This window comes from Rhea americana, unplaced genomic scaffold, assembly GCF_003343005.1.
Source record: "Rhea americana isolate MKP2758 unplaced genomic scaffold, rheAme1 scaffold_97, whole genome shotgun sequence".
Lineage (NCBI taxonomy): Eukaryota > Metazoa > Chordata > Aves > Rheiformes > Rheidae > Rhea > Rhea americana.
In genome coordinates this window covers 2912692-2926760 of record NW_028187166.1, presented here as the reverse complement: position 1 = coordinate 2926760, position 14069 = coordinate 2912692, and the positions used below count along the sequence as shown (strand labels likewise).

Sequence of the window (14069 nt, the reverse complement as noted above, 5' to 3'; positions counted from 1 at the left end):
GCCACCCCCAACTTTACTGTTGCAGTTCTGTAGGTCAGGTTTGTACTGTGTCCTTTAAAGTGTTGTTGGGAGAGTCTAATTTTGGGGGGATTCAGTGCAGCAACAGTTCCATGGTAGTGAGGCTTTTCCCATTGTGTTTTAGAGTTCAACAGAATAAATGTATTGGGTTTAAAAAAAAAAAAAAAAAAAAAAAAGAAGCCTGATGACTGACATGCTGGGGGACAAAAGCGATGGCTAGCAGTACATTACTCAAGGTCATTTAGTCAGATAAGAGCTAGGTCTGCTTACTTTTGCTATGTTCTAACTTTTCTGCTTATCTCCCGGCAGAACCTGTAGTAAAAACTGAAGTTCCCATTGTAAGTTAAACATAAGAAGTTGAAACTTGTTTTAACTGCTATATCTACCTTAAAAGCTTAATGCCTAATTTTGCAGGGTATTTCTTCTACTACAGTGAGATGGTTTGTTGTCTGTGTGTAAGCCAGTGGCATCTGGGAGGCTTTAGAGATAAAGATGTACTTTTTAAAAAAAAAAAAAAAAAAAAAAAAAAAAAAAAAAAAAAAAAAAAAAAAATTTTTTTTTTTTTTTTTTTTTTTTTTTTTTAAGTGAAAATGGCGCTGGCTCTCTTATTTTGACCTTTCCTGTGAGGGTTACATACAGGGAGATAGTTGTGCAGTACACAAGGGTGGGATTTGTAATATTTTCCTACTCCAGGAACCGACAGCCTTAGTGCCAGTGATCTATTTGTTCACACCTTTATGCTTCATGCCAGCTTCCTTCTGTAGGCCAGCTTYGGATATCTACAGACTTTTCTTCCCCTTGAGTGTGGGATTACAGATCCAAACTATCAGCTTACAGTGCTCTCTCTCCCAAGTAAATACCTACTAACAGGAAGAAAGTTCATGAAGGGCATGTTAAAATCGAATGTTCCAAAACATGTCAGGGTATGTTACACCTGACACAGTCCCTTTAGTGTAAGTTTGGATTGTAAGTTAGGATGTGAAAGCTGTTAATAGATTGTTTTAAATTATTTTTAAAACTTTATTTTTCAGTATTGAAGTGGTCAGGAAGCATCTATGCTCTTTGTACCTTCATTAAACTCTTCTGCATCCCGTACGTAAGGGGAAACCATGTAGGTAAAGGACTAGAATCATGGATGAGATGTAGCATTCAGCATAAAAGTAAGGCATCACTTGACACGCTATAGTATGGAATGGATAAGGGCTGCTCTGTGCTAATGCTTTCAGAATTGTGTTTTTGTGGACTTACCGGTTTTTGAAAAGCATCTTGGGCACCAGCATCTTCATCAAAAAGCATTGCTGCATGATCACTGTGCTAAAACTATGTTAAAACTGAATGTCACTTCCTCTTTGACAGGCCTTATGTTGGCTTCACCTTGTGCTTARCTGTCCAGTGTTATATTTTCAAGTATTCATCCAAAGAAGTGGTCAAAATCTTGTGGGTAAAAGCAGGAAGTCAAGATTGTGTTCTCAAGGTCCTGGCATTTCTGATACATTGAGGTGGTTGTCTATCTGAAGGAGGACAGGAGAGAATGAAGTATGAGAAGAAAATCGTCCAAACTTGGAGCCCTTTYCATGCAAGGCGTAAAAGAGAATGTTTTCTTTTCTAGTTTCTTTCTAAAAGCAGTGCCCTCAATCCATAGAGGTTATTTCAAGTAGATTTTTTTCACTACGATGTAGTTCTTAATCTTCAACAACTGTTTATTCCACTGTAGCAGTTGATAGTGTCAACAACCTGAGTTTTTGTAGCTGTCTTTTTGTTGCAATAAAACTTTAAAATTTTAGAAACAMCTTTTTGTCATTTGCCCTTGGCTACATTTAAAGCATATCTGTATAAAATGCTTTTTTTGTCTGTTCTTATTGCTTATTCTCTGTTGAAATCCCAATTATAATATAGTAATATAAAATTGATTGATGTGAAAATGCTTGATGGAAGATTTAGTCCAGAGGGGGAATAAGTGGAAAGAGCAATCAGACTTCTAATAAAGATCCTATTCAATGATTTTTGCTTTGTTGGGAGGGGAGGAAAACAATGTAGAACACAATATGCTCATATTTGGAACAATGTAGAATACAACATGCTTATATTTATTCTGCAACTTCTTTATCTTGTACTTGCTTTTTAAAGCAGGATGTCTCAATGAAGGCAAGGGGTGCTGTGAGGCTTCACTTTGCGTGTCCCTGACGGGTATTAACTCAGGTGCAGTGCTGAACTAATGCGCCTTTATGGTTTCCATACCAGAGTTGGCTTGCATCCAGTTAGCTTGGAGTGCACGTGAAAGAGCTTACTTCTGTCAGCATCCATCCATATAGATGTCTCCCAAATGTCATTAGAGATGAGCTTAACTTTTCACTTTTATTAAATGATATTTATATCTCTCCACTTGTTTTATTTGTTTAACTTGGTCCCTTGCTGTGATACCTGAATGTCTCTTCTTTCCTGCAGATATCCTTGTTGCATTTTAGCTTGGTRGAGAATGGTTGTTAACCCCTACAAAAAGGCTGGAAGCTGAGGAACAGCCAGTGTTAGTCATGTTTGTGCTATATTGACCTCCACAGCAAATTGAAACTAATTCTAGACCTACTAGCTTATTTTTCATACAGTAAACAGACTGATGCAGTCCCTGTTTAACAGGGAGATGCCCAGCCTGTCCTTGTGCTGCGTATTTTCATGTTCTCCTCCCTGTGTAGTCTCCCCCTCAGGCAGATGTGCAAGTGTGCATTTCTAAATTTCTGGATATCCATAAATGCAGCAGGAAGTGTATTTTCTCCTATGTGGCTGTGGTGATGGCAGCTTCTCCAAGACAAAGTTGGTGAGCTTGTTTGAGCTTCTGGCTAGATCCTGCTTTTCTGCTGTTCTTTGAAYGAACCAGCCTAAATACAATATTCTAGGGACTAAATACATACTCATGATGAGGAAGGGGAGCTAGGTGAATGTAATCTTAATGAAACAAATACAAAAAGCAAACATAAAGCTGTTTACTTTACAAATAAAGCACTGTTTTTTTGCAAMTGTGTTACAAAAGCACCTGTATAGAAAATAACTGAGAGAAGATTGGACTAGGGTAAATGCTTTCCTGGAAGAAAGGGTTTAGCTGTGGTAGCTGACACTTCAGATATGCTAATCATATTTTTATCATCTGCTTTTATAGATTGCTGCTAAAATTGGAGATATTCCTCACTTGAATAATTCTACAACGCTTGTGGACCCRTCGGTCTATGGTTATGGAGTACAGAAACGGCCCCTGGATGATGGAGGTAAGTTGGCTATGAGTAGACAGAGAATCCTGTGGATGCATTTTCTGAAATCAATGTATTGAGGCTGTTATCTTTTATAAGGACAGAGATTACCCAGTGCATTTGTGCGTGTGTGTGTAGAAATTGTATGTAAGGTTCCCTGTGCTATTTAGTCTTACCAGATAGCACAGGGCTCCTAGGCTGTACTGCTGTGTTATCCTAGGCCTCCATATTCCTATTTTGAAGCAATTCTGTGTTTATGGTCTCTGGGAATCAGCAGATTAACTCTGTAGTTTAAATCTTCTTCTGTGTGAAGACTGCTACTTGTGGTAGTGTGAAGGCGAGGTCTTATTGAAACTGTGCTGGAGCTCATGCACAGGGTGACAGATGTGCATAGTTCAGCTCTCCTTCCCCAGCCTCCCTTGTGTTCAGAGAACAGGCAGCATATAGGAGCATGTATTAAGTTTGCTTCTTTTCATGACTAGCAGTGGCCACAGCACAGCAGTTGAGTATATGTCAAGAATTCTGATTGCTTAGCTTTGTACATGAATTTTAAGGAGAAGGGGCGTTGATGGAAGTTGAGGCAAACTGAAAGGAAGCTTTCCATGTTAGGCTTATATTTTTTCATAATTATTCTTTATGAGGATTCTTAAATCTCTGACACATTTAACATTCTCCACAGTGTAAGAGTAATTTATTGGGTGGATTATATCAGGTAACTGTAATGAGTTAATACTGTATGAATTATTACACCTTTAAAATTAGTATTCATTTCCTGTTTTTGGCAGGAACAGCAAAATGGTTAGAACAGGTGTGTTTTGTTTTTGTTTGTTTGTTTGTTTGTTTGTTTTAACAAATCCATAATGCTGTGCACTCTTACAAGAAGAATGTTTACACTGTTACCTGCTGCTGTATAAAAGCAAAAAGCTCACCTTTTCCTGTGGTTGGTTATCAGAAAAAAATGGCCACGTTTTCCTCCTGTTTCCTCTAGTGTTTTTACTGACATAGTCCTGCATGATCATTCTCTTCCCCATAAAATATGTGAAAGACCACTGAGGAGGTAAGTAAAGCTTCTGCCTAGGACTGTATCTTGAAAGAATTTTCTCTCTCTGGCCTGATACAAGGCTACATGAGGCAAAGGCTGAAAATACTTCACTTTTACTTCTCATTCTGAAAAGCAYGTTGGAGCATGGAAAGAAGTTCTTTCATCTGGATACTCTGATTTGCTGTCATTACTGTTGTCTGAAAACATACCATGGTCTGCTTTGTTTTCTGATATTGTGGCTGTATTTGAGCAGGAAGCTGCTCCTCTTTTGGTTTGATGTTTTAGGAAAGAATGGGTATTTATGGATTGGTACCTGCACCTTGTATCTCAGGCTGGCGTGTCACTAAGTCTATGAGAAGCCAGAGGCTGGTATATATTGGTATATGTATTGGTGTATGTTCGTCTTTTGTATGGCCAGGTGCTGAGCTGTCAAGCAATGAACTGTGAAACCTTGCTGTTCTTTTGTGATCAAAATAGACTTGTTTAGTATAGTTCTAGCTGCTAGGATAGATCAACTGCAAAGAAACGGTTTACAAACATTCTAGCCTTTTTTTCCTTTCCAGTTTTTCCCAGCTTCCTCTCTCCTTAAAGATGCTCTCAGCRGAAACAAATGTCCAGTCATGGATATGATTTCAAAGAATGTTGTCATCAGATGTTTCTTCCATTCCAGAAACATGGGAATAGAAGGTGCAGATAGATCCTATTTTGCCACTGATTTTAAGAATATTTTATTTCAGAACTAATTTAATGAATGCAGTACAGTTGAGCTGTGTCTAAATGGCTCAGATCAAATGATTGTATGTGAAAATGAATGAAACTAGACTTCTAGTAAGTAATTACTCATAACTTTAGTCCTACCTATTTCTTCACTGTTTCATCAGATTGAACTGAAATGAGAAATCTCACCTTTTTGTCAATATCTTTTTTAATGAACTTCTAATGTGCAAARTGGTCATAATGCTTTATGACAGCAAAAGTTAGACTTTGTACCTAAAATTTTACTGGGGAGCCCTGTGACTTGCTGAACCTTGCTTGCATTGGCACAAACTGTATCCATACAGTTAGTCTGTGCTATGAATTGGTTTCTGCTGCCTTCTCGCTTTGTGATAGATGATTCCATGTAGCAGGTATCATTCCTAGGCAAGCCTTCGAGAGTGGGTGCACTCCTGAGTGTTGTATTTGCAGTTGTTCTCCCAATGTAGAGGCTTACAAGYGTTTGTTTACCCTGTGTGTCAGTGTTGGACCTTGTTTTTAGCAGTTTTTCAGTAGCTTCAAGCACTATATTTGCACTTGGATGCCTCAAATACGTATGTAGTTTTTACAGCTTTCTACCACTCCCTTCCCAAAAATCTGATCTCTACAATCTCAGAGAAGAGTAACAAAAGAAGTAATGATATTTAAAGGATTGAAATCGAGCAAAGAAATCAGAATTGTCGGGCAAGGAGCAAATATCTGTTCTTTCAGCTTTGGCTATCCTGGATTTTATTTCTAATGGTATTAGTAGATCTTGTGCTGCAATATGATTATGTGATGAGTTCTTCACTTAACAGCAAGATTCCTCCTGCACTATTCTCTAACTGTGTACCAGGGTGAGTTGTGGAAGGTGCAGMACAGCTGCCTTGCTGAGGACTTCTGAAGCAGCAAGTGTTTCTTGCGCTGTATTTGTTTGTGGTAGGATCCATGCTGTAGTCATTCATAGGCTACGTGCTCCTGCTGCGGTGGCGTTATAAACTGCTTCCTCTTCAGGCATCTAGAATATGGCAGTTGCCCTTAGTAGGACACTTACATTAGGAGCCTACTTGCTATTTTCTCGGTCTTTTTAGTCTTCTGGTAGTTGTGAACAAGGAAAGTCAGGCTGGCTTGCCCAGGGTTTTCTGCATTTTCTGCTGTCTATGAATCACGGATTGGGACATCACTGTCAAGAARAGATTGTTTATATTTTTACAGGTGCTGTAATACATTGTTACCCTGGATAGCTTGAAAACAAACCTGCTGGTAAACTTCTTTGTTGTTTACCTCTGTACATGSTGTTGGTGGCTGGGTGCAGTGCTCACTACTTTCTTGCCCTTGCATAGCTCTTATGCTTCTTAGAAAATTACTTCTGTTCTTAATATTCTTGGAAAAATGGTTCTGGGGATTATGAAGTATTTAAGGTGAGAAGAGAACTGTCTGTTTCTGAAAATCTAATTCTCTGTCCATTTTAATAAATAACTGCTGGCATGGCTGATTGATGTCAGCTTAGGAAATGGTCTTAAGACAGGCTGACAGTGTACCGGTCAAAACAAATTCAGTTGCTTTTAGAGCCCTTCAGAAAAAAAAAWTGTCATTATATTGGAAACCAGAATGTGTGCGAGTGTCTTTCATACATAATCTTCCAATAATGTTCCCATAACCTTAATCAAAAAAAGAGAGCTGCTAGGGTTGGCCCTCGTGACCTGACTTACTGGTATTAAATGAAGCTTGAGACGGAATGGGTGTGTGTGTGTGTGGTTTTTTGTTTGTTCTTTTCCCCCATTTTCTTTATTTCCCCTCTCTGGAAACAACTTTAAAGTAATCCTACAAATAGTTACAGTGCAGGGAGGAGAGCTGATTTATCTGTACTGCTAACACAGCAAGTTGTAGTTGGCATTGATATGGCCACTTATATCAGTTAATGTTTCTCAGTAAAGTGACCACTACCCATGGGGTTAGTTCTGCACGGAGAGACTTAGCACATCGTGCTTTCAGCTTGCTGCAGAGAACAGATCCCAGCCCTTCTGTTAACAACCAACTACTGCTGCTCCTGGCCTCATTTTTAATTAATGGGTCACTCTAATTACCAGCATGATTTAACATGTTTATTTAGTGTTAAACCATTCTTGAAGAAACAGCTTCCTTTTGTTAAAAAGAAGCAGGGTTCTGGTCTGCTGGAAGGACACTGATTCCCAGAAACTGAACATTAGCCTTTGTTTGTCCTATTTGGGGCTGCTTTGAAGAAGTTTCCAGTGATGTAGACGGGGTTAAGAAGCAGTGTTGTAGCTGAAGGCTGAGGCATCCTTTGAGTGTGGGGGAAACAAAGATGAGAGACCTTGGAGAAGACTTCCTCCCGCCTTCTCTGAGCTTCTGTGGTACATCCAAATACAAAGGCAGCCTATTTTGTTATAATAAAATGTGATTGTAGTAGTGCCTAATACAGCACAAACACAACATGATCCTATAATGTGTAATACTTTAATCAAAATGTTTTCAATGAAAACAGAGTAAACGATGGACAGACGGAAATCTTGTCCTTCTCTTATTGATGGGAGTTAGTGGTTATKCTCCTTGCTGCACCTGTAGCAGGAGATGGGCCTCAGAATTCAGATCTCTTGGCAAAACGCTTAGTTTTTCACCTAAAATGTTAGTGTTCTTCCAAATTGCAGGTTTACAGCTTGCCTTTTTAAAATAAGGCAGTTTAAGGGAAAAAAAGAAAAAARTAGTGATTCCCAACAAAGGCAGACATTTAAACTGATTAGTTCTTGATCATTTAATTCAGAAATTAGCCATCTTTAATGATGAAGAAAAATCAGGGTAATTAGTGTCATCCCTTTGGCCTGCTAAAATTTCTGATGATCCCATTTTGAAAAGKAGGAAATGCAACCCCATATTCTACTACTCGCCAGGAGGTGTGTTGCTGTGATTTTATTCTAGTCGTGAAGATACTTTCTACAAGATTGTATATTCCCGTCCTGCACATTAATATAGTGGGAGGCACTGCTCTGTTTTATGGAGTGGAAAAAAAAATCTGCATTTGTTTTGAGTGTCTGTTAGGTAGAACTCAGTTAAGGTGAAGCCAAAAGCAGAGTGAAGAGTTACCAACCAGCAGGTGCTATTAACAGGAAATTGGGCTGATTTTATTCAGTATTTTTCCTTATTTGCAATAAAGTGACTGCAGTTACAGTTAAATTGTACTCAATAGATGTAAAAAGGAGGAAATACGTAYGTGGCTTGTCAGAGTTCAACCCCCTCCCTGGCATTAGGAGGGAGATGGTGGAATAGAATATCAGTTTTTAGCATTGCAGCAAGTGCGTGCTGCCCCAGGCTTACCTCTCTATTAGTCTCTGTCTTTCAGAGCAAAATGGGCATGTTAGAGAAGGAATGAAACTTTAGATTGTTGTAACCAGGAGCCACAACATTTGTTTTGCCCCTTAAAGAGAAAGAAATCATGTCTGGCTGCAAGCAGTGTAATTCCCAGTTCTCTCCTATGCCTTACTTTTCAGATCTTGYAGGGATATTCATGAAATATAGAAGAAATGATCTCATGTGCAAGTTATAACTACAGGCTTAATATGGGTTCTTTCACCAGTTGGTACAGCAAACATGCAACATGGATGATATTTCTCTTGGATGGTGAATGGCTTACTATGTTTGTATGGTACTTGAAATGGATCGGTGGCCTTATTACATACACGGAAGCATTATTTACCTAAGCAATTTAACTTCTTGTGTTCCTATGACTTCCCTGCAGAAGTTGTGTTTTCCAAATCCAAGACTGTGCTACGAAATGAAGGCTCTTCTGTTACATATGTAAACTTCAGGAATTGATTATTGGATGTATATCTGTCTCAATTTGTGGGCAGTGATCTTAGCRTGAAAGACTGCAGAGATATCTGTTTTGGTGAATTTAAATGTTAAATGGATATTTAAATATAGCCTTACAGTGTTAAGGGCATTCTTTCTAGCATCTTGGGCTAATGAATGTCCTAGTCTATGGCTAAGGCAAACCTGTTCTACAGTAATAGCTACAAGATGTATTAAATACATACAGCAAAAACATTCTGAGCACRGTTGGGAGCAAGATGGTGAGATTCCTAATTTCTGTTGGGTCATACTTGCTCAACTCTGCAGCAGTAGCTTATCAGCTAGAACAAATATTCCCCATTACATCACCCACCTTTTTCAACTGCAGTATTGATAGTTATCAAATTGGACTTTTTTATATTCGGGGTAAGAATATGCAGAGACAAATCTAAGGGAGTCAATATCGCAGCAGTTGTCTTATCACTGAGCTGTAGAGAGTAATAAAATACGTTTGCTGTCAATATTTTGATCTTGAACTATTATCAAGATGTAGACACATAACAAATGTTATTGACTCTCTTTGTCTATTTTATTTGAGTATTTCATTTATTTGAGTAACGTGTCTGGCCACAAGCTTTATGCATCTTTCTACCAGATTTGGGGAGTGTGAGATGCATCCGTTTTCTAACCCTGCCAGATGATTGCCAGTTTATTTCAGGTCAGAGAATGTGCAGGTTGCTGCAAGRTAGTTTGAAATAGCAAATTTATTGTCACAGATCACATGTTGTGGGCCAGTTTCATCTGTTTTGCTACTTGGGCCCTCCAGGCATGCAATATAATCTTCARCTGGTTGTTAGGACCAAATGGTCTGTTTCTTAGCTGATTTGCTGCAGGCAGTGTCCAGTAGRAAGCCCAGCAGGGCAATTGTTCCCACTTTGCATGATTTAGTCTAATGATATTTTCCCCAATAACATTTGGAAGAAAGATTCAATCTATGGGGGTTGGGGTGAAAAAATTTCTGTTTGAGAGTTGTCAGTTAGGGAGATAACTGCTAATCACAAATGGACCACCAGCTAACATTGCAGGAATGGCTGGAATGTGTACATTCAATAAAATGTGTTTTAAAAAGTACAATTTTGGTGATGCAAGGTTACTTAACAGACCTATTCCTTTAACAGGTCTCCGTGTAGGTGGGCTTCATGGAGCACAGATAAGAGATACAGAGAGAAGTATGTGCAAGTGATTTCTAATGCTTTTTTGACTGGACTAAATCTCTGAATCTACTCAGCTTTTTTTTTTGGGGGGGGGGGTGTATATAACAATCTGCTTGAAAATTCTTTTTTCTCTCTCTCCCTCTCTTCCCCGCTCTCCCCCCCTTCTTCTTTGGGCTTAATTTGGGAAGGAGGGAGTTTAGTTGCAGGGATTTGGATTTGGGCAGGCAGGATTTTCTCCCATGACTCTCAGCATGGGGAGACGCAGATCAATTTCCTGTCCTATGTTCAGCTGGACACTAGGTTATGGTCTGTGTTGATCAAGAAATCCCCTCCTGTTTTGTACCATATAATGCATTCATTTCAACCACTGAACCTAAATTACTGTTTTGCTTTTCTTTCATTTTTGATGAAATGGTAAGAACTCTTTTTCTATAGGGATGAAGTTAGTTTATCCGTGCTAATGCTTTGATTTTTTTTTTTCTTTTTTCTCTCTGCCACAGTAGGTAACCAGTTAGGGGCCCTGGTACATCAAAGGTAAGCAGTGGGTTATGTTTTATTATTTATTGATCAATCCTAATTGTTTATTGATCCACCATCTGTAGTAGTGTTAGAAAGTCAGAGGTTGAGAATGTGGAGAAACTGTCAGCTTGGGTTTTATCCAGACTGGAGTTTCTGCTAACCCTTTAAGGCTGTTTCCTGTGATGAAGAAAAAAGGGTTGAAGTGAAACTTGGATTTAGTTCCTGTAAATCTGTAGGACTGAGGAGAATAAAATCTGCTCTTTCTTTCCTTTGCCTTGGGGAAAACGAAACAAAACAAAACACAGAAACAAAAAGCTGCCACTTTGACAAGAGTTGGAAGTATTAAGCAGGCAAGTGGATTTTTTAAAAAAGTTTTGTTGATCTAGTATCACCTGGGATGATTCTTTTGGTGATTTTGGGAGACCAAAGCAAGTGTGAGTTACTATGTAGCGTATTTTATCTACCACAGAAGTAAAATTCTCAGATTTTCTGGAATCCTTCTCTTATGGAGTTGCCTGTCTTGAATAGGAAGGGCAGAAAATTTCTAAAGCTAGAATTCRTATTCATTTGGCTAATGGTTGTGTGTTTCCATTGCAACCAACGGCTTTTAGGGGGGCTCGGTGGAAAGGGCAAGGCATATACACAAGGACTGCAGAGCCTTCTATTTTTCATGTTAATGCTGTTAGGCTAAAGCTAATGCCCAACTAGGGCCGCACAAAGGGAGCGGGAAGTCTTGTCTGCTCTGCTGCTACCAGCCATCTCTGTTCTGCTAGCAGTGATATTTATGCCAGGAACTGAYCAGGCTGAAAAGCCTGGAATGACTTCTTTCTGGTTTTGGTGGTTGGCTTTCATCTATGTTAGTGTCTTTGTCCAGCTGCAACCACTCCTCCAGCACAGGGAGATAGGCAAGTAATGCAGGACAGRACATCTTGGCAACAGGCTAGGTTTATTCCAAATTAAAACAAATGTAGCTCTGAGCCTCCCTGTAGCATGTGGGAGTCTGCGTTTTGTTGCAGGTATGGATGGCACTGGCATCTGTGCTGTGGAGCCTGAGTAGAGGCTCTCAGACAGTGGAGAGTATTTTATCTACAGGTTAGATGGTGAAGCCTAATGTGTATTTCATACCTTCTCTAACTGGTGTAAAGCAAGTGATGGGATAGATCTAATTTATCTCACCAGAAAGCCTATGCTGAAGTTATTCTGAAGATACTTCATTGCATTTGAGAGTGCTGGACAAATTGTATATGGTGATTGTTTCAGTCTATGAAATTTGTAAGTTCTTTATTCATTGTGTTGTATTTTCTACAAGATACAAATAATTAAGCAAAAAAAAACCATGAAAGGTAATTCCTCTCTACCTCTTAACTCTGTTTAGGTCTTAGGAAATTGTTTTGAGCACTGTGTTCTGAGGCACAAACACACTGAGAAAAGTCCAAAGAGTGTTAGGCTTTTGAAGTCTTGAGATGGTAAGAATTCAAAGGATAATTTAAGATGGTTTTTATAAATTCTAAAGAAAATAATAAGGACAGACAGGCAAATAATTACAAATATTAGAGGGGACATCTTTATCAGGTTTGGCACTGGTTAATTCTCTTGGCAAGAGCACATCAAGAAGTAGTAGACAGTGACTGTGACCTGGAAGGTCTGAGCTAAATATTAAAGAAACTTTGCCATTATTCTGTTAAATCTGTCTGGAGCAAGAAGGCAAAAAGAGGTTATTCAGTCAGCTCTACTGAAGATAATGGAGAATAGATTGGAAATGTATCCAGTGTAGGAGAAATTAGATTCATTCTCTTTCCAGCTAGGGCATGGAGCAGGTGACCCCTGAGAGGTCCCTTCCAAAACAGATGATTTTGACTGTGACGTCGTGTTTACTTGTCTGTGCAGAAGCCTTACATGTTGTTCCTGGTTTCCATGATAGGACATAGCTGTCTTTTAAATTGTTTTTTGTTTTTTTTTGTTTTTTTTTTTTTTTTTTTTTTTTTTTTTTTTTTTTTTTTTTTTTTTTTTTTTTTTTTTTTTTTTTAGGGCTGTAATAACAGAAGAGTTCAAAGTGCCTGATAAAATGGTTGGATTCAGTAAGTATCTTGGATGCTTTTGATTTGTTTCTTAATATATATTCTGTGCAGGAACACTTTATTCTGACAGACAGAATAAGACACACTCAGAAGCTTTGTGTATTTACTGGCCTTGGATAAGCCTTGTCTGATGCCCTCTTCATAGGGACTGGATGATCTGTTTTTAAAATCCAGGTGCAAACTGCATTGAAAAACTTGGTGTCTCAGCATAAGAGCAACACTGTGTGATACCGGTTACTGAGAGCTGTAGTGGTTCTCTCCCTCAAATTCTGACAACCTAGCATGTAAGCAGGTCAAAAGTGAATTTATTTGCCCCTCATTGAAACATAGTATGTTCTTTGAATATGTAACAGTGTGAGAGTTGAGGGAGAGAAACAGTATCTTAAATCTTAAAAGATGTAAAGTTCTGTTTAACTTGCCCTGAGTCAACTCTCATTTTATCTGTTTACTGCAGGGAAACAACCAGCATGCATTGCTCGAATGAAATTTTTTTTCTAGGCTTGCATTCCTGATACTGTTCTTTCATGCTTCATCCTAATTTCTGTCTTCCAATGGATGATCATTACTCTTCCTTTCAATGGCACCCTCCTGCTGTTGTGACTGCAGTGATTGTATTTACTCTTCTTCMACTAGATTTCTGTGTGTGTCTTCCAATTTGGTATATGGCGAGTAAAAAGGAAAATAACAGACCATGATAATTACCTCTTAGTGTGAAGTTTTGTCCAGACTCTAAAAAAGCTAGAAAACTAACACTTGAATTTCTGTAAAGGAAGCCCTCTCCTCCTGTCTGACCTCTGTATTTGTTAGTCCTGATGCACATGTTTGGAGGGTATCAGAGGGTTTTTGTAGCTCTGTGARAAGGGAGGCTGGATACTTTACTGGTGCATCATGTGTGTTAAATCTGATCAGGTTCAGGTCAGACAGAGGAGGGGGGATGGCAAATCCACACATGAGAGATTATCCTGTGTGAGCATCTTGAGCCAGGCATACCTGTTTGAGTTGGCACTTGTGCCCTTTTGCAGTTTGGGAAGGACATGAATGGTGATGGGCACACATTCTCTCCTCAGTATGTCTTTTTGGTGAATAACTATTTGCTGACTCCAAAGAGCTAAGGGAGATGAATATTCATTTTCACTTAAGAAATGCTCTATCATTTGATAGAGCATTTCAGTATTTAGAGTTCTCTTTGAGTACAGCCCAGACAAATAACATGTCCTTTGGAAAGAGGCAGTTGATAAGAATTTTAAAGAAATAAAAGCAAACAACTTTGGCTTTTTTAGAACCCCAAGTAACTGATTTACTGGTTCAGGTTGAACGAGACATTCCAGAATGGCTCTTCTAGCAGGGCTCAAACTAGAGCCTTTTTTCTAACCCGCTGTGTGTTTTCATTTCGGCACAAGACAGATTTTTTTTTAAGGTA

The 14069-nt window shown here is 38.8% G+C and overlaps 1 protein-coding gene across 5 annotated transcripts in view; it reads left to right on the top strand.

The window, feature by feature from the left end:
* FUBP3 (far upstream element binding protein 3) overlaps positions 1–14069 on the top strand; it is a 41424-nt gene that overhangs the window by 4256 nt on the left and 23099 nt on the right. For 4 of the 5 annotated variants that reach the window (XM_085325349.1, XM_085325347.1, XM_085325348.1 and 1 more), the window contains exons 2-5: positions 3170–3275; positions 10017–10067; positions 10553–10586; positions 12600–12649. In XM_085325349.1, coding sequence (XP_085181475.1) covers positions 3170–3275; positions 10017–10067; positions 10553–10586; positions 12600–12649 — 241 coding nt within the window. The remainder of the gene's footprint in view (positions 1–3169; positions 3276–10016; positions 10068–10552; positions 10587–12599; positions 12650–14069) is intronic. The other variant, XM_085325346.1, reaches the window with a different exon arrangement.